The following is a 24,064-nucleotide window of genomic DNA, read 5'->3' as shown; positions in this document are numbered from 1 at the left end:
TCCCGCTCGTCTATCAGCGATTGAAAACAAGGTCAAGAAGTTCGCATTGGTTTAGTCTTGCACTCGGAATAGAGCTAGTGCGTGGTAATGCAAATGTGGAAAAACCCTATGAGCCGGCACACTTTCGAAACGGCTCGCTCCCATTTGTCGTTAATTAAAGAAATAACGAACAAGATGCGAGGCTGGGTGATCGCACTGTGTGACAGTTGATTGTGAAAGATTCACTGTTATTGGTTTGCTGTCAGTGCTTTCTTCTACACATGACTTAAACATTAATTAACAGTCAAGCGCATAAGGCAGTTATAGACAGTTTTTTTTTGGAGAGGAGGAGATTAGAATGGAAAGTCTGCCAGTATATGTGACTGATAGGACTTCGGAATTGATTGTTTACCATTCATCATAGTGAGGTGATTTCATTTTTATTGCTCGGCAAGTGCTCAACAGTCTTGGGGAGGCTTTTGTTCACCTTTCTCTCCAGAGGATAAAATGTTCATCCAATACCCTATTAACACATATCAGTGTCTATACATAGGTACTACAGGGTCAGAGGGTTACACCACTAATGAACAGGGTTATACCCGCACATTTTTTTCAGATAGTCACTCTATGCCTCTCTTTGACCTTTAATAGTCTCAGTTGACTGCTATTATTCGGCCGTATGTTTCCCATTAAGGGATGTCAGAGCGTATACAGTGCAAGACGAGTTTATGGTTTCATAAATATCGGAGTAACATGGGAGAGATAGGAGGTCACAGGCAGACCAAACAGAGCAATGCTACACTTTTGCAGTGCATGTCCCCCCTGGAGGGTTGCCTGGCTGCCAGCAAGACAGTGAGGGTGAAAAGGAGAGAACAGACAGAGAAAAAAGAAGGGACACGGCTGGCTGCCTCAGTCCTGCGTTCATATACCTCTGTATCTCTCTGTCCCCCCATTGTGTCTGAGGTCTTACTGTATGCAGAGGGTGCCAGTGTGGAGACAGTTTGTGACAGCCTGTACTGGAATGTAGTGTTGTTTTCTTTCTGGATAAATAAAACATGTGCAAGGCATCTTTTGGAAATCCGAACCAAAAAATAAATAAAAAACAAGAATGGAAAAAGCTTCTCACCAAGGCAAAAAGGCGACTCGACTTGATTACACAAAATTCAGTTAAAGAGAAACCTTGTTCTCCTTTTCCTGGCAAGGGAAATATTCAATGTCTGCTGAAGAAATGTGTAGATTTGACCAATGACCCAAAGTAAATTGACTAAAAATGAATGGCTAGGAAAGTTTAATTCAAACTGATTTTTTTCTCTTTATCTGGGATCTTCCACTGATCCTGCCTTATGACTGCCAGGTCTGACTGTTATACAAGGCCAAGCCTTGAACTTGAATCAGCCATCATCATTACTGAGCTGTTTGCAAACTCGGCAGTCCCTAATGGTTCTAAATTAGCTCTTTACTGCAGCCATTCGATGGACTTGGCATAAGTAGTGTGGTCAGTGGTACAGATTGATCGCTCCCTCTTTAATTACAGGGCTGACTCACTACAAACTGCTCCCCTCGCTACTTTTCTTCTCGGGGATAATAATAAAATTCAATTCAACGCTTTCGCAAATCTGCGTATTCATGTCCATGCCTAGACATGCACGCGGTTGCCATGCATACAGACAGTCTCAGACATTTACATATTTTTCAGTGATTGCAGGTTTTATAGAAATCAAAGATGACTAATAGCACATATCGGTTACAAAGGAGTGTGCTCTTTTGCCCGTCTGTATTAATCAAAGATGTAAGGCGTGTGGTTTCAACCCCAGCCTTTAAAACTGCCATGAGACACAGCCAGATCATTACCAATCATTTGAAATAATTGGTCAGGGTGACTTTAACCCATGGCTTCTTCAGATCAAAAATGTCATGGTGCTAGTTAGCGCCAAGCATTACATTTTTTGGGGGAGAAATGGAGTTGGTCCATCACAATTTACATTCCGGTATTTAGTTTAAAGGCTGCTTACATTTTAGAACCTCACTCATTCTGAGATAAGACTTGGGATTCATTTCCTCCCAAATCCACCAATGCCGGAAAGATCTGACTATGAAGCCCGTCTCGGATAACTCAATCAAAAAAGAAAAGAATAAGGATGTGTCAGAAAGCCTGCACTTCAGCGAGATAATTTACTTTTAACTGCATAATTAAATAGGTCCATAAAATGAGACCAAGGCATATTGGTGTGTAATTAACTCAACAATGCAAAGCGGTAAGTCCGTCACCAACCACAAGGCTCCTGAATAAACCGCTGGGAGTAATAAAGCTGCCTTTTGTCCCGTGATATATATATATATGAATTCTACAAATACAGGACATAAAAGCCCCCAAACACAAAACATAAAACTTGAATATAAATGAGGGGGGGAGCTGCCACATGCAATGGGATTTGCTGAGAAGTCCTTTTCGGTCTGGGGGGATAGAATGGAAAAACTGGTGCTGCTGATGGTGAACCTGCTGGATATTCCAGGCCAAACCAATATTGGGGAAGAACTTCTACAAGGCAGCCAATGATATTGTGTGAGCACCCCCAGCTTTCCAGAAGAGTGAGTGGAGTGGGGGGGTGAAAGCAATTTGGAGGCGAATGGATGAAGGAGGGAGGGAGAGCTCCTTGCATAGAAGGCTGGATGGCGGACTGGCAAACGTGTATGGCTGCTGTAGCGCTGTGCCTCAGAAATACGTGTCCTGAACAACAATGAAGCCTTCTGACTCGCCTGTCTATTTCAGAGGATTTCTAGCACGGGGCCGCCTGTCATCCCCAGTGCGACAGCTTGCCAGAGTTTGTGATAGATAGATCGGGGTTAAAAAATAAAGGAAGACAAGAAAGGAAGAAAAGCGGAATACCCAACACAGGTGGATACTAGAGACAATGCGTGGTGGCTCGGTGGCCCAAATCACCGATCCCCTCTTCAAGTGCTGTCATTACACCACATCTGTTTGAAAAGCCAGCGGAATCCTTAGCCATGTGTGCGCGCATATGTACACACAAATACTAACACACACACACACACACAAATACTAATACACACACACACACACACACACACACACACACACACACACACACACACACACACACACACACACACACACACACACACACATACTAACACACACACACACACACACAGACACTAACACACACACATACACACACGAAATTAGGCACAAACAAAGAAGTGTAAGAAATTCACACAATACTTTAACATGATTCGCAAACAGGATGACAGATGGCAATCACAAAAAAGCATGGCATACTGTACGAAAAATAAACACATAAAAGCAGCAGATGACTGAATTGCAAAACAATGTGTGAAAATAATGTGCGAAAGTGGGGGGGAATAAGGGAGGTACATAAAAAAGCCGGAGGTGAATGAAAGTTTTAAAGAATTGCGCTATAGAGGCAGTTTGTAATCTAATGGGTAAATGTGGAAGTAAGTACCATTGAAGGAAACATTTCTTAGAGGAAAAAGTACCATTCAAGGAAAATGGCTCTGCCCCCCACCAAAAACAAGCAGCAACCAAAAAAGCCTTTACTTCCTACTTACTTGTTCACTTCACGCCATTCTACGAGATGTGAATTTGAAATCAGCACCAGCAGCCCATGTACTGTTGCAACAGTATACTGTTGTTTTGCAGCTACACGGATGTAATGTGTCATTTCATTTCCTTCTTTTGAAATGCAGAGAAAAAAAAGAAGGGAAAAACATCCCACGTGGCAGTCTGTCTACCATAATCAGGCACCTGTTCCCAGCGTCTCTGAGATCATAGTAGTTATCATTACATCTCGTCTTTCAGACAAAATGGAAGGAAAAAGGCAATGCAATATAAACGTTTCAGTCATATTTTTTACTCCCGGAATGACTATCGTTTAAGGACATCTTATATCTCTCCCTGTGCTTCAACTGAGATGCTTGGCCAGATCCAAATTCACTTTGGTAAGAGACAAATTGGTTACTTAAGCTGGAGAACCATAAGCTTTTTTTTTTTTTTTACTTCTACAATTGGACTGCTGGGAAGATTTTATTTTTCCTAGGGCCTCCAGTTTGGCTCATACACACACTGAGTAAGTGTAATGCAGGTATGATGTATAACCTTACATCCTTAAAATGATGAAATAAAGATATTTGAAAAGCAATACATGTGCATCTACAAACACCCGAGTACTTTGGGACAACATTTGTACTGGTTGCTGTAGGTCATAAAGAAGTAATAAATCATATAGCAAAGTAACTAGGCTTACCACTAGAGTTGTCAAACCACCCTACAGGGGCTACCCTGAGATTATGCTGACACATAATTCTGCATGGCCCAATAACAATAATTGCACAGGTGAACAGACAAAACAGAGGACATTTTTTTTTGTGTAAGCTGTTATATGGTGAGGCAGTAGCAAAACATTTCTCTTATCCTAATTTAGCAGTGAAATAGCACACTTAGCTGAGAACAGGTCTAGCACCACGGACAGCGTTTTTCTTTTGACAAAATGCACATTCATTGACAGTGTTGAACACTAACCGTGTCTTGTTTTCAGCATGAACGCTCTTAATTCCGTGGTAGTATTTGTTTCACCATGGCCCTAAAGTTCACATCCATTACCAAAAGGATGGCGGTGTGTGATCCTTGAATTGAATCGAGACATATCCAAAGAAATGGCTGCTTTAGCGTTGGCTGTGGTTGTAAAGAACAATAACAAAAGCTTCCTTTGGGTTTTTGTGTACATAATTAATTGTTGCCAAAGCATAGGACCAAAATGTTAATGGTGCAGTAAGGCGAAACAAATATCTTGTGCACTGCAATGGCTCGCTCAATTATTTTTGTCAGAACATAATCACATATTGTGTTTAAAAAAATGCCTGCCACTTTGAAGATATGTGGAAGGTCTTTAAAGTTTAGCTATTGCATATTTTCTTTGTTTTAATTGTCTTCATATGCTACGAGTCAGATCAACCTCTTAAAGCACTTTTCAACTTCTGCCTGAATTCAAAAGCATGTTCTGCAATATGACCTTAATAACGACCCTGCAATGGACAGGGCTGGAACACGGATATACATTACTGTGAGAGGTTTGTCAAAAACCGACGCTGCTTTGCCTTGCTTCAGTTCCAAAGGCAACACATTATGCACATCCTTTGTAGTATTTTCATTAGAATAGTAACATAACAGAATACATTCACAAAAGGACTGTCAATGAGAATACCTGGAAAAACCTGCATATAAATATAGTGATATTGTTCAACTGTAATGAGAAGCTACTTGTGTTATCTATTGAGTTCCTCTCTGCCTGTCAAAGTAAATTTTAAAAACCGCAATTAACGGAGATAACACCGACATACTATGAGCTTTTGCATTCATTTTGTATCCTTTTAAGGTGTTTTCTTTGTATTTAGCAGAAATGAAGTTAGAAGAAAAAATCCATGGCTTGCATTAGGAAGGATTCAGTGAGTCATGCAGAGAGACAAACATGAAACTAATAATAAAATAATATGAAAAAGGATGATAGAGACAGAGAAACAAGAACATCCAAGAAAGACTGATGCTCTATTCAAATGTCAAAGCCAAGTCAGTATACAAAATTACACGTTGCATTTGAAAAAAAAATAACATAACCAATTACGTTAAAGTAGTTTTTCAGCAGCAAACCTTCATCAAACAATGGTGATCTCCCTTGCTTTTGTTCTAGTGGTCCCCATCCTAAGGTAGAAAAGATTAGAGCAAAGGTCTGGAGCAGTGCCAAGTTGCTGCGAGGGATTTAATTAGCCTCAGGGGTCTTTTTTGGACCTGAAACCCCTTCTATTCTCTTTCTTCATGACTAATTCACAAGACCTTGATTCTCCTTTGGCATCCACGGCTAAGCCTGCACACGCTCGGATGGGTTAGGTTCACCATCCATATTTTATTCTCAGAGCTTTTGTTTGAGTGGAAAGAGCTTCATTAGTGTTTGTAAAATGTTGATTTGTTGAGTATAAGTATTGTTTTGTATTCTCTAAAAATGAACAAACGGTAAAATAATGGCTTTTGCTATATAGTTATTCCAGGTTTGTTCTTGTAAATGGTTAACTGCTCATTTAAGGTCAACCAGCGCTGATACATCTTTGGCTCAGTGGAACTGTTTAGGTTGTCAAGGACAAACTCAAATCATTAAGGAAGCAAAGCAAGAAAGAAAAAAAGGAAACGTTATAAAGGTTACCGTTATCTGTTGGTAAATATTGATGTAACGCTGCTTTCGGACCTATCAAACTCAAGAAGGGAGGAAGTTCCTTTTGATTTTGGCACATTGAGAAGTTTGGGGGGGCTGATATTGAGTTATGAAAGATGGAGTGGAGATTTTTAGATTTATTTATGCTGTCAGCTTCCCGAACAGGGAGGCTGCACTGGATGTAGGTGCGCGCATGTGTGTGTGTGTGTGTGTGTGTGTGTGTGTGTGTGTGTGTGTGTGTGTGTGTGTGTGTGTGTGTGAGGATATTGTGTAAATGCCTATATATTTGTGTGTGTGTGGGTCTGTGTGTGTGCACAAAGGTGTGTGAGAGCGTACCTGTCTTCCGAGCCGATAGACACACTCTGTCACCACTGGCATGCAATTGACAGCTTGGAGTTTGCAGTGACACAGGCCTTGCATATATTTCCTCCATTGCCTTGTGCGTGTGTCAGCCTGCAGTTCTCCCTGGCGGTGCATTCAGCAGTCAGCTATACTAGCTCGACAGGGGAATTAAACAAACACCTCCTATTCTGGGGCTTATGGGAAGGAATGATAAACTCTCACCCTCAATCAGCCAAATAGGTATTAAAGGCTTCCCCCTTCCCCCTTTCTCATTGCTGATTGGTTATTTAAATACAGTACAGGGCCAACTGCTGCACTTTCTGCTGCTGCACACTGTTTTTTGGTTCAAAGTCAAGCATTTGCAAATCATTTGTTTCTTTGTTTTAATTACTCTGAGTAGCCTGTGTAGGGTTTTGCCAAATCAGGAAAGCACATTGTCAACTGGATTGAGAAAAAAAAATAGAAGCAGAATGATTTGCTCCTGCTTTGAATGGCAGTTGCACACTCCCTACATGGGGCCGTTTTCAAATGAAATGGCTACAGAGGAGGCCAAGAAAGGCTAAATAAATTGTCATTCATTATGATATTTAAGTGAGAACATTGTTAAAAAGTTAAAACTTCTTATAAACCTTTACTGCTTGAATGCGATTCGATGGCTGAATCAAAATCCTGAATTGCTAGTGACTATTGTTTTACCTCCTTTGTCACTGTGAGCATATAGCAATAGGTTCTGTGAAAGGCACCATGTCAGAGGAGCAAGACTTCGATAGACAAGTATAGAGAAAGAAAGGACGGCATGAGGAGTAGAAAAGTGCACTCGCCACAGACATTTTCCAGTTCTCTGTATAGAAGTATCCATAATTATTCCCTCATATCCATTTGCAGGGCAGCTCGGCAGCCAGAAAAACGTTATGCCGCAATTTGTCTTCCCCCCTCTCTCTCTCTCTCTCTCTCTCTCTCTCTCTCGCTCTCTCTTTTTCCTCCTGCTGCCTTCTCCTCTACAAATCGTTAGTTTCACTTTTCATTAGGCTGGATCAATAAGGCGGATCAGTCGCTCGTGGCACGGCTACTGCGTGGCACGGATACCCCCTTTCTCTCTCAACTCCTCTTTTTTCCCCCATTTCTCCCATCCGCAATTCTTCTTCTTTTTCCTCGCTGTCATTTACTCGTTGACGTAAGGTTGTCAGAGGCAGCAGGAAGACAGACAGCAAGAGGGCCCGGAGAAAAAAGACGTGAGCCAGCAGCCATTGCACTGACGCTACTCAATAATAATGAAGGCAGGAATGGCAATGCTGAATAATATCCCGATTATGTTTAATTACGTAGCTGTAACCTCTCAAGCTTAACAGTTATAATGAAAACCGAGGCCGCATGCAGAGGAAGGAAATGAAAGTGGGAAATGTAAGGGTCGGTAGAAGTTTAGTCATATTGACACTCTCTGCCAAACAGGAAACTCTAGCAGTGATTTCATTCCTATCTGATGGTTCTCATATAAATACACTCTTCATCTCAAGATGTAGCTTGCTGAGAGACTATATTTGATCTCGTTTTGAGTAAGACTGCTTTTGGAACACCTGTGTGTGTGTGTGTGTGTGTGTGTGTGTGTGTGTGTGTGTGTGTGTGCGTACCTGTATTCCTATTTTCTGTGTAATGCAAAGTGAACAAGGACACACGCTGTTTACTTTTATTGTTGTGAAGCACCACTTGTGTGAGGGGCCCCCTTGAGCTCTGCTAGTCCTCCCAGTCTACTGTTCAGGCTCTAGAGTGCAAAATTGGGTTGAACATTGTGTGGATGATGCATATGCGCCAATTTGCCTTGTTCTCCTTCAGAACACCTGGATTTGAGCTCAGTGATGTCGTGTCAAACAGAATCGGAACACGATGCTTAAGCTGCATTTTGTTCTAATGCAAGATCAGATAGCACACACATACTGTACATACTGTACATACAGACACACACACACACACACACACACACACACACACACACACACACACACACACACACACACAGACAGACAGACAGACAGACAGACAGACAGACAGACAGACAGACAGACAGACAGACATACATACATACATACAGGGAGCTACGCAAACAATAAAGAAAGCTTCTGTTTTGTAGACAGAGTTGCTTTGGAGCTCCACAATTGGAGGCAGTTGACACTAGTGCAGCAGTGTTTTTTGCAGACAGTGTGTGTGTTTGTGTGTGTGTGTGTGTGTGTGTGTGTGTGTGTGTGTGTGTGTGTGTGTGTGTGTGTGCGTGCGTGCGTGTGTTTAAATGGGACTCACCCAGCACAGTGAGACGGGCAGGCCGGGACCTCATGGCAGCCTGGACAGCCTGGCACTCAAACACGGAGTCATCCATCAGCTCCACACGCTGGATTCTCAAATGATGCTCTCCGGTCCCGTGGTCGCCAATCACTGTGTAACGAGGATAGCCTGCAGCGCAAAACACATGTGTTCATTTTAATCACCCTCAAAATCACAATATTGCATACATAAACAGTTATGTCAACGGTAAAACATTGGCACAATGCGCCTCAACTGTATGCCTTTAGCCACATAACCAGAATACTCAAACAGGCAGCAGGTGAATGTTATAGAATATTGGTGAGCAAAAGTTTTGCGATTGTTCATTTAGCTAATTCACTCGCGATGCATTTTAATTGCAAGGTTCAAACAGGAACTGTAAAATACATGTCTTTACAGCACTCCTGTAGGCGACGTTAATGAGCTGGAGGTTGCTGCATTTCCGAGAATTATGTTTTACAGCAACAGTATAAAAAAAAAAAGAGGCAGCTAGAGTTTGAAGAGGTTTCAGCATTGCTCTGTCAACTGATTTATGGTTTAATAATGCACGAAAGCGCAGCAATATCCAAGAGACCTGAGCATTTTACACAAGTCATGTGAGATTTTTAAAGGTATCCCCTTAACTATTATCAAAATATGCATTGAGAGTGTGCTGTGGAGTGCAGCTCACCACCGGGGGCACATAAGCAGTAAGAGGAATGTGTTTGACTGGTTGGCTTTATGGGGTTATTTCTCACGATTTTGGAATTGCTTGTCTCTGAAGATCCCTTTTGTTTTCTCTCTCACTCCATCTTTCTAATTATTGGAGATACACTATATGTGGAATGAAATGATAATGTTCATAAAGAAAGGCACTCTGAGGAATGTTAACAATATCCAGCTAAGAATTACTATATTTCTTCCTGCGGTGGTCCTTACGTAATTGATCAATGCTGGAAACTAGTGGCTAATACTATATACTATAGTATTGGATAATGTTCAATCATAACAAGGGCAAACTTTCAACAAGGACTCACTCAAAACTTTCTGCTTTGTACGTTTAAAGCTTCAACTCAACCCCCTTCTCATATCCTTTCCAAAAAAAGTATATCAGTACCCATCCGACTGCTGGGCCATTGCCAACAAATTGTTGGGGCTTAAACTATTGATTTCTCAGTAACAGCTTTAGCCAGTGACTCATGTTGACTTCAAAAGATTCCAAACATGTCAGTCTTTCACTGTAAAGGTTTTACAGGCTGCCTATAAGCGCCAAAAAAGGGAACATAACAGACTGGGCCGCCTTGTAGCATATTTTAAGCCCTTGCATTTGTCTACTGCAAATCCCTTCCTCCAAGTCCAATTACTGACTGTTGCTTCATTGAATCCAGTTGCCGTTAATAGAGCATGTAGAGGGCCTCATTTTACGCTGGTGTGGTGAGCTACAGACCATTAAGCCGTCCTCCTACACTTTGGCCTTTAATCTTAAGGGGCTATACAGTGGGAAGCCGAAGAACAAAAGAATGCCTAAACATCAACATTAAAGCTGAGAGAGGATAAACAGAGGAAAGCACAATAAGTGGCAAGCTAACTAAGAAAACATAACAACAAAGGACACTTTTGTGGAAAAGCTAGTACCACTGATAACAAATTGTCTCCTTTATTTCAATTTTACGCTACTTGTTACAACGTGTCCTACGCTGAGGGATATCAGGACTTAACTGAAACGGGATGCAAATGTAACAGGGTTAATAGGGACCCGATCGCAACTAAAAGCTTCTATTAATAACTTGTATAATCATCGACCGAAAATGACTTTTCTTCCTTCTCTTCCTCCGAATGATGCCAAAAATAATGGCCACGCCATCATGTGCACGAGGTCACCCGGAGAACCATTTAGTTTCAGTGTTATGTCCATTGATGAGATTCAAAGCAATAATGCCATTGCGGATCTGAAGGGTAATGATCATTGCATATCCTGAATGATGTGACCTTGGGTTGACTCCAGTCCTACCAACCCATGCATGTATACCTACCCTCAGAAACATTTATTTACTTCAAATGTACTTTTGTTGTGCTCGTATTAATTGCATGATAGTATGAATGCACATTACTGTTACACAAACAGATGATCTAGCCAATTAGCTCATCTGTGCCTCTGGCAAACTAAGAATAATTTTGCTGTGTGAGGATATGGCTCTCTTCCAGCTGTAGGAACGGAAAAGCGATTTGCATTTGTAGTGGACATTTATTGACACAAATTTTAACGGTAACATACTGCAATGTGTTTTTGCTACTCTATTATCACCTTGATCATGCATTTTGTCATTATGAGTCAAATTGGAATGGTGCCCAACCCATGAAGACTGATCACCTCTGCACATGTGATGTGTACCTATAAAGGGCCATTGATCTTAGATCTCAGCGAATTTCAAAGACACAATGTTGTTACCTAAAGCAAACAATGTAAAATAGGCCCATTAAGGAGTAATGAATCCATCAGGAGGAAATGGATTTGTCTTGAGGCTGGATCAATGGTGTACGTGCATGTGTGTGCAAATAAGAGTATGGACACTTCTATAGGCGTGGCCTAGTGATTTATAGCATTCACCTACAACATGTTTCACATAGTGTATAACCAAAAGGGTATATAAACAGGTTAGCTGCAGTTGTGAACAAGTTACCAGTGTTCAGTGTGCCCTCATGAGAGGCAAGCCTCTTCTGAACAGTTCATTCTCCTTTATCTCACACAAAGCATAATGTACACAAACTCCTTTTGCTCTGTCTTAAAGGTGGAGTAGGCGATTCTGGAGAATGCTTGTTGTCAAAATCAGTGAATATCTCCTCACGATCCGCTGCCTGTCCGTACTGTATGTACACAAAATCCAGTGTTAATACACAGCGTAGGCTCTGTAAACGGGCATGTACACAAAGCGTATGTAAACAAATGGGGACCACCATAGCTAGCAACATGCCCTTTTACAGAGCCTATAGGCTGTGTATTAACACTGGATTTATTTTCTGCGCACAGTGACACTGTACGGATAGATAGCGGGGATTTTGACAAAAGTGATTTTGACAAACAAGTATTCTCCAGAATCGCTGACTCCACCTTTAACTGTGTATGCACCATGATTCATCTATAGCCGCCTTGTCTGTTTTCGACATCATCGTGTGTAGCCGATATATTCTCTGTAATGCAATGTTCCTGACACTGATTGGCGGTTGTGGGGCTACTTTCCTTTCCTTTAATTAGAGTGGAAGACGCATGACACAAAAGGAACTGAATAGGAAATTCAGGGACCGATAGGAATCATTGGCTTTTGTGCAGTGATTTCTTGCGCTGAATGGTGCAAGAGTTCTCTGGGTTTAATCACCGCTCCTCTGAATGAAAACAGGTCCCAGGCGAAGCACAACGTTGCCGACGCGGCTCCTTTCTATGAATAGCCGAGCAGACCTATGTTATTGAAATGCTCCATGCGACATTTGATTTGTCGCACTTTTTATGTATACAGCTGCCACTTCCCTTTCATTGTGTGCATCTCGCGGTGGATGTAGCATCACTCTTTTAATGCCGCTTGCATTGCCTGTTTATGTAGGCAGGAGCGATAAAAAGGACAGCTGTGGAGCCCTTTATTTTGAAAAGTGTCACCCCTCTCAATAGGAGGCACTCAGCCCCTGTCTGTATCATACCGTTAATTCTACCCATCTTCTCCTGGCAGGCAGCTATTCCTCCTTATACAAAACACTCTGTGCATTCTCGACACGGTTTCAAGAGAGAAACATCGATCCGACTATAGTGTTGGGAAGAGGGTCAGGATTAGTGCATCGTATTGAAACATTCGCACATGTTTAGTTAAAGGTGGATCCGTTGGCGGCTCCCTTGAGAGTTGTGGCCCAGACATTTTCTCCACTTTCTCTGCTGCTCCATCCCTTCCTCTTTCTTTCCTTTGGCCATTTTTTGAAATGCGATTCCACCTTGATTGTGTTGTCTTGTAAAATCAATATATAGAGAAGGGAATAAAACAAACTCTACATCTCTACTCCACTCTGACCCTAAATAAAATTGTGCTCTCTCAGTCTGTCTCCGGCAATCATAAGTACCTTCCCTGTCTGCCTCCTTCTCCTCTAAAAGGAGACTCAGAGACTGCAGGACCATTGTTTACTGCAACCCCTCCACCCTCCCCTGGGCCTGATAAGAACCTGAAGAGGGAATAGCATGGCTTTACTGGGGCTCTGTCGGCCACTGAGGTTTAATTACAGACCGCAACGGTGACAGGGGTAGGCCAAAGAGCGTTTTCTAAAGCTCAGGGAGTGGATGTAGACCCACAATCTCAAGTGAACTACATATTTAAGTGTACCTGTTCTACAGAGTTTTTGTGTTTTAAAAAAAGGCTGCAGGCAAATATTGCATCACTGTGCTTTGAATTGCAATTATTTTGCTTTCTTTGCGGTCACACCGGGGTAATGTGGTGTGTGAGGATAGTTAGAAAGGGCTAACATAAATACTCTGCCCTTATAGAGTAATGCAACCCACTGCCTACTGAGTGCTGTACTGATTCAAATGTGTATGTGACTTATTGACGGATTTAATGATAATTTCAGTAAATGATGCAGGCGCACTATGCTTTCATGGATTTTCTCATTCAAAAGCCCAGGGCTTCAAAAGGTTGTAAATGTTTATTTGGAGGAGTGATATGTTTCCTTGAAATTCATCAAGGTCATGAATAAACATCAAGCCTCGATTGGTGGAACAACAGGCCACCAAATGACAGAGTGCGGTAGTCACTTTTACTCTGAATTAAACAATTAAGGTAATTATACATGAGGTACAGAGTAATTAGAGGACGCCAAGCTACTCCTCACAAAAGCCACTTAGCAGCACGCACGCACCATGCAGAGAAAGACCAGTGCAACTATTGATTTCACATTTCATTTTCAGATTTTTTGTACTTCACTGTCAAACACAAAGCGCAAGAGATTTAGTTCTGCATCTAACACAGAGACCGAAAATAATATTTTAATTGTAGTCATGTAGGGGTGATATTATAAATTGATGTTTCACCTGAACACTTGTAATGTGATATCTCCTTTGTGACAAATTATTATGAGAGCCCTTTTTATCCTCATGTGGAGTGATGATATATTTTAGCGGAAGGGTAGAATGTTGACATGCCGGGGTTTGGGATGACAAGAAGCCGCCATTTGATTATGACAGTTATATTAGATAGTGTAATTAAAAGGGGAAACTGAGGGTGATAGAGGAACGCACGGCGATACGGAAACTCAATGGAAAAAAATGCTTGTTTCCTTACCGGCTAGATCTCTGCCAACACCGAGAGCCAGGCCATCTTTGATCCACAGAACCACACCGTGGTAACCGGGGATGGAGCATGGTAACGTCACAGGCTGGCCCGCCACCACAACCAGGTCCTGGGGCTGCTGGGAAAACACGGCCTCCGCGCCTTTAAGAAACAAAAGGAGAACACAAAGATTATAGGGGCTGACCAATTTAAAACCATCACGCTATTCTTAATAGAATCAGCAGAGGAGGGCATAAAGATCAAAGACGGTGGTGCTTTCAATGTGTTTCAACTACTGAATGGCAGTGTAATGAAGGAAAGTGCACACCACACACCGTATGCCCATTTTCACCAATTTCACTCAACCCCTTGTCAGACTCTTGTTGAAAGAAACGTTAAGGGGTGATATACAAATGCGTGCACATTCTTTTACTATTCATGAGGCCGAGGCCGGATAATGTACACGCATTCCGAGGTGTCAGTGCAGGGCTGCCAGGACCGAAGCACAGGGTAAGAGACAGCCGTCACAGCTCAGCTTGGATCATTTATGAAGGATGACACCATACAGATGGAGCTGGGCTCGTACACACCACCACCAGCAGATAACACCAGCTTGTCTGCCAACACTCGCTCTAGTGGCATACATTAACTGAGGCTCACACCCATGTATTCTGACGCTGCTACTGCTATTAGCTGCACTCCTTCCAATGTGAAAAGTGTTGTGCAAGTGAAGTCCATTAGAGGCAAAAGTGTGTGCGTAAATGGGGAGGGGTACGGTGGCACCAGAGAGAGGGGGGGAGGTGTCGTGGATCAGAGTGGAAGGTACACAGACTCAGTATCTTTCTTTATCTTGGATATGTGCAGAAGCACAACCACAGGCAAAAAAACTATTATGCTGAAATGGTCACAACACACAGTCCTGTTTGATGTACTTATATGTAAATAAAAACCTGATAGAAGAAATCAAACGTGGTGGATTTCAATAATACGCATCGCAAAGACAGCAATGAATGTGACAGCGTGTTTTCATCTTTACACCATCTTTGTATTTGCATCTCTCCGTATGACCGTCTTCTTTGTATGCTCGCTTTTATTATTCCAAGATCATTTCTATCCTTTTGCAGACAAGAAAATTAATTAGCTCTGTTGTACAATTTCAAACAACATCAGAGAAAAGATTGTTGTCACACTGAAAACGTGATTTTAATTTAGTTGGAAAAAATGCCATTAGAATCCCCACACGTCATATTTTTTCCCCCTCGGCCTTGAGCTGAATTCCACGTGATGGATAGCTTGTTAAAGATGTAAGCAGAAGTTTTTCTCATTGATTCATGCACTCTCTTCCACACGTCTACGCACTACACACACACAAATAAATAAATACACAATCAGGTACACCGCCTCATTTCAATATACATTCATCTAAACCAACACCAGGACAATTATTATGTGCCCGACAGTATACAATGGGCCTTTTCATCAACTTCAGACTCACAGCCGCTTCTCCCCGGCTTACCTGACACATTTCATAAATGCACCTGTATATTGCAGGGGGATGCTGGCAAGTTGAGACTTAATCACGCCATATGTGTTGCCCTTCAAAAACCTACACAGCTTTGTTCAAGCCCTGACTGTATGTTCCCACGTGAGGCGCTTATCTCGGCTTGCACTCTGCTGCTAGGCAGAAGGCAGCACCGCTAACATTTAGACAGCTCCTCAGCAGATCTCTTGGCATGTTCCGGAAAAACAGTGCTAACGCCAGGGAATCTTGTATGTGTCATGGCCGATATTATCAAACAGTTCAGTCTGTGCTGTAATTGATTAAACATTGGAGGGCTTGTCTCTGTTGGCAGCACACTAGACCCTGCATACTTCCTAAAACCCGCCTACTGTATATGTCCTCACTCTTGTCCTTCTTTTCTTGAGCCCTCATGCTTCATGTGTTAACAAGAGGTGGGATGGGGGGGAATGGGGATCATTTTGTTCAGAGATATGGCAATACCTGCCATGCTGAAAACCAGTGCAGAGCTGATTTAATTAGGTGAAACACGTTCTTAGCTGTTTCATTGGCTGTTTTGTATTGTCTGCCCACTGACAGATTTTCTTTTAGCACACAATTTGCTGTAGGAGTTCATGCTAATTCTGTGTCACACCTTGCCCTGAAAGAAACTGTTCTAAACACATTTTTGAATTCTCAAACAGCCCACTCAAGAATATTAATCAAGCGTACTCAGTTGAATCATCAGCAGCATCATGTATCTCACACGCATGACTAAACACACATGTGTGGGGAGCTTGACCTGGAGCTGCACGACTTAAAGGGCGCTCTCTTTTTTTCACACCAACATTGTGTTACTCCTCCAGAGAAGCATAACTCAACATGTGAAGTGCATCATTTATTCTGTGGCTCTGGAGGGATCGTTCGATAGATTGAAAAAAACAAAAAAAAACAGAAGATCATTCTTTATTAAAAGTGTGTTTATTTTTGTGTTATTTAAAATGGGATGTGGAAGAGAGGAAAAAGAGAAGAATGAAGACACATTTGTTCTGGTTTTCCCTTTACATTTCATTGTACTGATATTGGGGTGTCTAGCTGAAGTGAAGAGCAATCAGCTCTGAATGTGCTGCAGGAAATGAGACCGGCGTTGTGTGTTTAAAATTGAGGGTATGGAGTTTAAAAGACATACGTGTTTACTCTGCAAGGAAGGTCTCACACAGGAGATCATTCATTTGGGTTATGGGAAATACAAAATCAAGTGTTTCTTTTTGGATCTTGACCCATAGGCTACTGCGGTCTCAAAGAGTGGTTAGTAGCAAGCCAGACCTGTTCTCATGCATAACTTTCTCTTCTTTTCTTCCTGATGTTGTTTTGTTTCTTTTGTCTTTTCTAACCGCCTATACTGATTGGGTGTCAGTGCAAAACTGTATTTTAGCTAGTTGTGAATTAATTGTGTAAAATTGTTTTATGTAGCTGCATATTGATGTATTGTATTATGACTTGCCGGACTACGGATGCAAATTAGCATTTATGCTAACTCCGGCATATTTACATTGATACTCTGCTGACATGTTGATTAATATGCACTGTCCTAATCAAATAAAACTAAACTAAACTAAAAGGTAGCTATTTTCTTTTATGGAAATGTAATATGAAACAGCTTGAATAACACTTTAAAAAATACATTCACAGACCAAAGCAGGCTGCTTTTTGTAGCAAGGTTGCATCACTCTATCGCAAGAAACATCAGACAACGCCTGACACAATAAAGCATGGCAAGTATTCAACTGAAAACCAGACAGTCGAAAACCCAAAGTTTTAGGACCTTGAATGTTACTTTCAGATAATTCTCATCTTGAATTTAGACATTACAAACTTGCTCTTATACCTCTGTATTATTTCAAACATCTTCCTAAAACTTTTTACTCTGTTGGCCTTTCGGGACTGATGTCCTGGCAGGGCTATTAAAAAATACAGCGGTGACAGAAAGAAGACTTAACTGACTTCAGCTTGTACCTGCCACCTGAGCGGTTAAAAGTGACCTCCTTCGTTCAATTTAAAGCCTGGCTGAGTCTCGCAGCAAAAATGTGTCTTTATGGGCACACACACACACACACGCACAAACACAGTGGCAAAGGATGGTGTGGTGATGTGCTCGAGAAGGCTGGGGCTTACATCAAGGTGGCTACGTTGACTCATCCATCCCCCTATGCACCGAATAAATCCCTGTCACGTCTGCCAGATGTATCCTTCACTGGGCACTTCACAGCGTTGGCAAAGAAAAAAAAGGAAAAAACGCACCCCTCCCCAATCTACTGTAACTCTTCGCAACCGGGCAAATGTAACCCCTGTCCCCTCCACTTATTGTGACAAATATTTTCACAACTTAAAATGCCCAATTAAGCATTAAGCACCTCACTTTAGACTTTATGGCAGTAATATGAGGGGAGGAGGAGGATGATTGCCCGCACAGAGCTGGAGATCCACGTTAATAAAGCCTTGTTAAGCATCCTATTGGGGTTAACTAGAGCATTAGGTAGAGAGAAAAAAAAAAGCATAAATAAAAACATGAAATACAGTCTGGACATGCCAATTTGCTGTAAGACAAATGGGCCTTGACTACATGGGTTAAATGAGTGGGCTCCCGGAGCAGGAACGGACAACTTATGTCTGTTGCTAGAGACAACAGAGGTTTTTCTCACTCAACAACAACCATGAATAGAAAACATTGGGCACTATATTTATTGTTTTCATACATTGCCAAGAAAGTGACAGTGGCAGAAAAATGGTTTTACTTCAGCACTTTGGATTTGCTAAATTGCGAATAGTACTTCTTTCATAAGAGCTTATCAACACATTAACAGCCACCTTTCCTTAAAGGCACACCGCACAGTTTGACAATCACTTACTTTAGCGTGAAGGTCGACTAGATGGATTGAAAAATACTTATTTTTCTAACGAACATAACATTTGTCCAATTGAATTTGGAGCACAACGGCATTTTCGACAATGGCTATAGTGCAAATGCAGGGTACATCACTGAGGATTAGAAGGAATCTCCATACAGCACATCACAATGACTAGATTAGCCAGCATTGGGTTAACGTGCATATACCCTTAACAGACTCTTCTAGCTGTGCAGAATTTACATGGCAATCACCCAAAATGAAATATGTCAATAAAGCTCACGTCATGACAGAGAAAAGAACGCATCTGCCGAAAGCTGTCAGTAAATGGCATTGGTAAATATCCATCTAGTCTATGCATTAGCCCTTACTGGAATGTTTATGCATCAAATTAGAGACCTTGTTCCATGCTGGGTTTGATTGAATGCACTGCATTTAGAATGGGGAGGCCAGACATCTTTCATAAAGGACTGGCCAGTTGTTTCAAACGGTGGTGAGAGAAGCAGGTAGTTAAAGACTGTATACAGAGCCGTATTCATAATGTGGACCGGCACTTTGCTTCGCCTAATGTTGTCGTTTCACTTCAGATAATGTGTTTACCACTGGACGGCTGCCGCATTTCCACACACTTCAGCGCTATTTTCCCCTCAATGCTAACTGCCCCAAATTTCATGTGTGTGTGTCCATAATTACCATTACAGACACACATCCAGCCCACTTCAGAGGAATAATCAGCATGCTGTCTGTGCGGCGGCATGTGGCCACACAGCACCGGAGCTTAGCCCAGGATCATTATCAAAAACTATTACCCCTCTGGCCTGGGCATTTTATAACAGCAATTTAGAATCACATGAGGGTTTCAGAATATGTAGTAGTGGGTTTCTTAGTTATATGTGTCATGGTCGGAGGTTCGATCCCCCGTCTCCCCGCCACATGTCGTAGTGTCCCTGAGCAAGACGCTGAACCCCAAATTGCTCCCTATGGTTCAGAGAGCGCCTTGCATGGCAGCTACTGCCATCAGTGTATGAGTGTGGGTATGAATGGGTGAATGTGGTAAGATATGTAAAGCGCTTTGGGGCTGAGAAAATCGGCTAGAAGGCGCTATATAAGTCAAGTCCATTTACCATTTACCATGTACCATGGTTTGGGGTAAGCCAATGACCACGGTTTCCATTTTTTTATGACATCACCTCTGGTAGTTTTTCGGGGGTATAAAACAGGAAAGTACTGGAGAGAGAGAAGTGGGGAGGTGAGGGGGGAGAGGTTTATTTTTATCTTCTTATCCACATGGTCCTGTTGCCATAGGTGACAGGTACTGTGCCTTTTTGATAAAGGGCAGTATTTAGAGACTAAGGCCAGTTGTTCTTATGCTGGAGATTCTACTGCAGTGACCGCCAGGAACCATGTCAAATGAAAAATATCATCTGTTCTCCCTGCAAGGGCCCCCAACAGTTCCATTTGCTTAAACTACAGAGGAGGAGATGCCACCCAAAGGAAGCAGAAAAGTACATTTTTTACATCATGGACCAGACTTTATTTCCAGCCTTTCCGAAGCTCTGTAAATTGTTTGTTAACACCTGTAACATGACTCCAGTGGTGTCTTTAATTCTGCCCTGCAGTTCAATAAAAAAACACAAATCTCCTACAAGATGGATGTTAATCCCCATCCCTTCCAACTGAAAGTAGCTTAATCCAGTGCACACCACCACCCTCCCCATCTCCTCACCAAACCTCCTGCTCCTCTGAGGCAGCCATGCACATTTGTGTCCTTCATCATCAGACATTGATCAGTCACAAGCCAACAAGCATGCATCCTCTCATTCTCACCCTAAGTCCACTGGCCAGGATTTGTGCAAATCATCTGCAGAATAATCATTTATTTGACGATGTCGTCGAGGCATGAGATTCATCAATCCATTTAGAGATTATAGAAAAACCCAAAAGAAAGACTTCTATCTTGTCCAGGGGGTTATGTGTTGGTGATGGATGTGTTCTGTAACATTTCTGAAGAAGCATTTTGAAGGAATTGGTCCAAAAGTAAGCAAGCCCAATTTGAGAGGTGTTAATGCAACATTACTGCAAATGTGTGACAGAAAGTTGGCTGCAAAAAACGGCCAACTCATTACCAGGCGTAGCCACTGCAAGCCCGGCTTCGATCAACTATGATTTATACTCAAATGTATTCACTATATAAAATTTAGAAGCAATTTGTCACCACGTACTTCTGATCGGCTGTGATTGATTTCCCGCGTTACTTTCTTGATATTCGACACTTTGAACTTATTAAGAGCAGAACCTGGTATATTTGTAATAATGTGTGTCAAGTGCACAATGGAAAGAGATGCATGCCACATAGAGCTAAAGCGCCACACACACACACACACACACACACACACACACACACACACACACACACACACACACACACACACACACACACACACACATTTAACTAGACAGACCATGTCACAGCACGCTAATCTCAACATTAAGTCTGAGGGCATGCAGGCATTAACTCTGCAGATGAAAGTGGCTGAAAATGAATAGCTTACCTCACATTTACGAAATACATCTTTCTAACTCATGAAGGGTACAGCATTAAGTTCCAAAGAAAGGATGTCTATATATACAGGCAATGCACAGAAAAGGATTGTAAAGTACAGTATGACACATTTTGTATAAACTCACATCATTTTGACAAGAATGACCCTCAATGTGTTCTCAAAAGTGGAAATTACATCTGACCTCAAACGTCTCCCTTCAGAGAGAGAAAGAACTGCAGGAATGACAAGGCCTCACAAACTGTTTGCCATAGTATTTGTTGTACTTCTGCTTTGGATTGTACATGGTATTCACTGTGAAAATTGAAAACTTGGTTTATAAACGTACTGGTGACCTGTCAGAGCAGCTAGGCTTTTGTTGCATTGTCGTTATACTTCATTAATATCAAAATGTAGTCCTTCAGATGTAGCTTCGCAATGTCACAACAGTACTTACCAATAGTGAATATTTCACACAAGTTCCCTATCAAGCCCATCAGAGGAGCTATGTATTACTAATGATCTGTCTCCCAGCTTTTTCTCATCACAATGTTCAAATCCTTTTTCCCGTAAAACAAACACTGTACGCAGACTGATAATACACCAGGCCTATCTGCGCCGTGATGGCTGCTATTATGAGTAGAATTTGTCAGTGTGTGGAATGCAAATTCATGAAGCAGAGAAGATAAACATCAGGGCTGCTGAAAGACATTGTATTTATGCCCTCTCTCACACTGTGCATTAGTGGAGCATGACAGTTGCCAAGGCATAATCAAGACGGATCACCTCCCGTTATGACTTCTAAAAAATTACAAATAGCAACAGCGGGAAGGCCTCGCAGGCACTCGCTGTATCACCAGCCCTACTCGGCCATAGGAAAGTGAGATTCCACGGACGTATATCGGCCACAAACGGCATATTTAATCTTTCTAGGTTGCATCTTCTCTGGCTGTTCGCATACTGTCGTGTCCAAAGGTCAGCAAAGCAATGTGTGCACTGGAAAGGAATTCCTAGCGTCTGCCATAATCCGCAGTGGTAAACCAACAAATTAACTTTAACATTTCACCTGATGGAAAACTAGATATAGAGAGTGCACTAATGAAGCGTAAAGGTCATCACGGCCGACAGGCCTGTAAGCTTTCCAAGTATTGTGAAATCAAACAGTACACACACTGAACTCTACTTACTGTACAATATGTATGCATGTACAGTATATGATCTTTGTTCTGGAGACCTGGTCTGACCATGGACTGTAATTACTGTTATGAAGCAGCAACTCATGTGGGTTGGTTTCCAAGGTAACTACAGTTCAAAGAGAACGGTTCAAATATTCTAGTTAGCATAAATGCGGCTGAACACCACCTAACCCTCCCCTCCACTGGCTGGTATTGATTAAAAAAGTGCAGGGAGATGGAGGGACTCGCTTTGCAAACTGGACTACTTTTTTTTTTTAGCGTACACTTTTGCATAATGGAAAGCTGGGGACATAAAAGAGATGCAAATGAGCGAGGGAGATGGAGAAGAGAAGTAGTTTGGGATTTCAGATGGGGCCTGATTGAAGAGGAAGGGTCCCTTCTGTTTCTCCACCACGCCATTATGTCCTTCCTTTGTCAACTTTCGCCACTTCATCGCCCGAGCCTCCTCGGCGCTCTCAAGTCCGCGGAGTCTTTTTTTTTATGTTTGTTTTCAAAGCTCGTGGCCAGCCCTGATATTTTTCTCTACACTGACACATTAGCACTTGAGTGTTAACCGAGTGTATGAATGTCAAGCCACTTGATGATTTGCAAAGGGGAATATGTTTGTGCAGGGGATGGACCTTGAAGGGAGCTCAGAGTGAGCCTGCATTGGGATTGATCATGTTCATTAAGGGATGATGAGCATTTGAAACAGACTCAGGTGGCTGATTTGATGGATGTGGTGTTGGAGAGGGGGCCTTAGTCCACTATAGGGCATATCATATATTTTGAGGGAGAGTCCCATTTTTCTATTACATGATATGTCACAGGCACAGAAAGCCACATTAAGCTGCCTTCTGTCCAACCATAACTCATGTTTTGTAGGCCTGACAAGATAAAAGTGCACCATGACTTTCAAGACTTGGATCTTTTGTTGGGGTCAGATTAAATCACAGACAGATCAAAGTCCTTGGAAAATCAAGTCAAATGGGATGTGTCTGTTTGTCAAGAAGGTTTAGGAAAGATAAATAAAATATTTCAATAAGTCAAAGAATGTGCTTACAAGTGAGATATCAGGATATTTCACGTATTTGAATAATACCATTTCTCAATCATTTATTGTTGAGTGAAACCGTTTCCTTTTTGTTTGTATTTCCACACATTTATTTGAGATGAACATACATTTGAACATCGTGATGACCATATCCAGGCCGTGTTAAGACATCGTCTATGTACATGCTTACAGTAGACAACCCACATAGATGAGGCTCCAGAAATAAACCGCACTCTCAGATATACTTTGTCCAAGAAGAGGTTCTCACAGTACAACAGTGATGGCACTTTTGAGTTGTTTACTGTTCTCAGCACCCCCCACTGAAAAAGCATGTCGTATCTGTCAAGGTTTCTCTGGCAAAGCTGTGTTGTGTTCATTTCTCTCTATTCACCGCAAGCTGTGGAACACAGACATCGACATTTTGTTTCTTTGTTTGCAAGGAATACTCGGCTACGTAAGGCAGCCTGTTAAATCCGCGACGTCTTTGGCAGGATAAACAAAGGTATAGCGTGTGAGACGTCGGAAGAAAAAATAGGCTCGGTGAGTTTGCTCTTAGTAATTCACATGGTTTAAATGCAAAAGGCCAGGTAGTTAAATATTGTAAGACATTGTCAAGTTACTTTCCTTTTTCAAGAACGCAAAGTTGGCCTAATTCAACCCATGTCCTGTTGACTTCAATGGATTAGTGTAGAAATAATGGTTTGAATGAAAAATAAAGATGATAAGAGCCCTCTTC

The 24,064-nt window shown here is 41.9% G+C and overlaps 1 protein-coding gene across 3 annotated transcripts in view; it reads right to left on the bottom strand.

The window, feature by feature from the left end:
* kirrel3b (kirre like nephrin family adhesion molecule 3b) overlaps window positions 1-24,064 on the bottom strand; it is a gene marked incomplete at its 3' end in the record, with an annotated part of 145,534 nt that overhangs the window by 38,035 nt on the left and 83,435 nt on the right. For all 3 annotated transcript variants that reach the window (XM_080053634.1, XM_080053635.1, XM_080053633.1), the window contains exons 2-3: window positions 14,168-14,317; window positions 8,856-9,005 (exon numbers count right to left, since the gene is read on the bottom strand). In XM_080053634.1, coding sequence (XP_079909760.1) covers window positions 8,856-9,005; window positions 14,168-14,317 — 300 coding nt within the window. The remainder of the gene's footprint in view (window positions 1-8,855; window positions 9,006-14,167; window positions 14,318-24,064) is intronic.

This window comes from Ammodytes marinus, assembly GCF_949987685.1.
Source record: "Ammodytes marinus genome assembly, chromosome: 3".
Lineage (NCBI taxonomy): Eukaryota > Metazoa > Chordata > Actinopteri > Uranoscopiformes > Ammodytidae > Ammodytes > Ammodytes marinus.
This window is presented reverse-complemented; position numbering and strand designations above follow the sequence as displayed.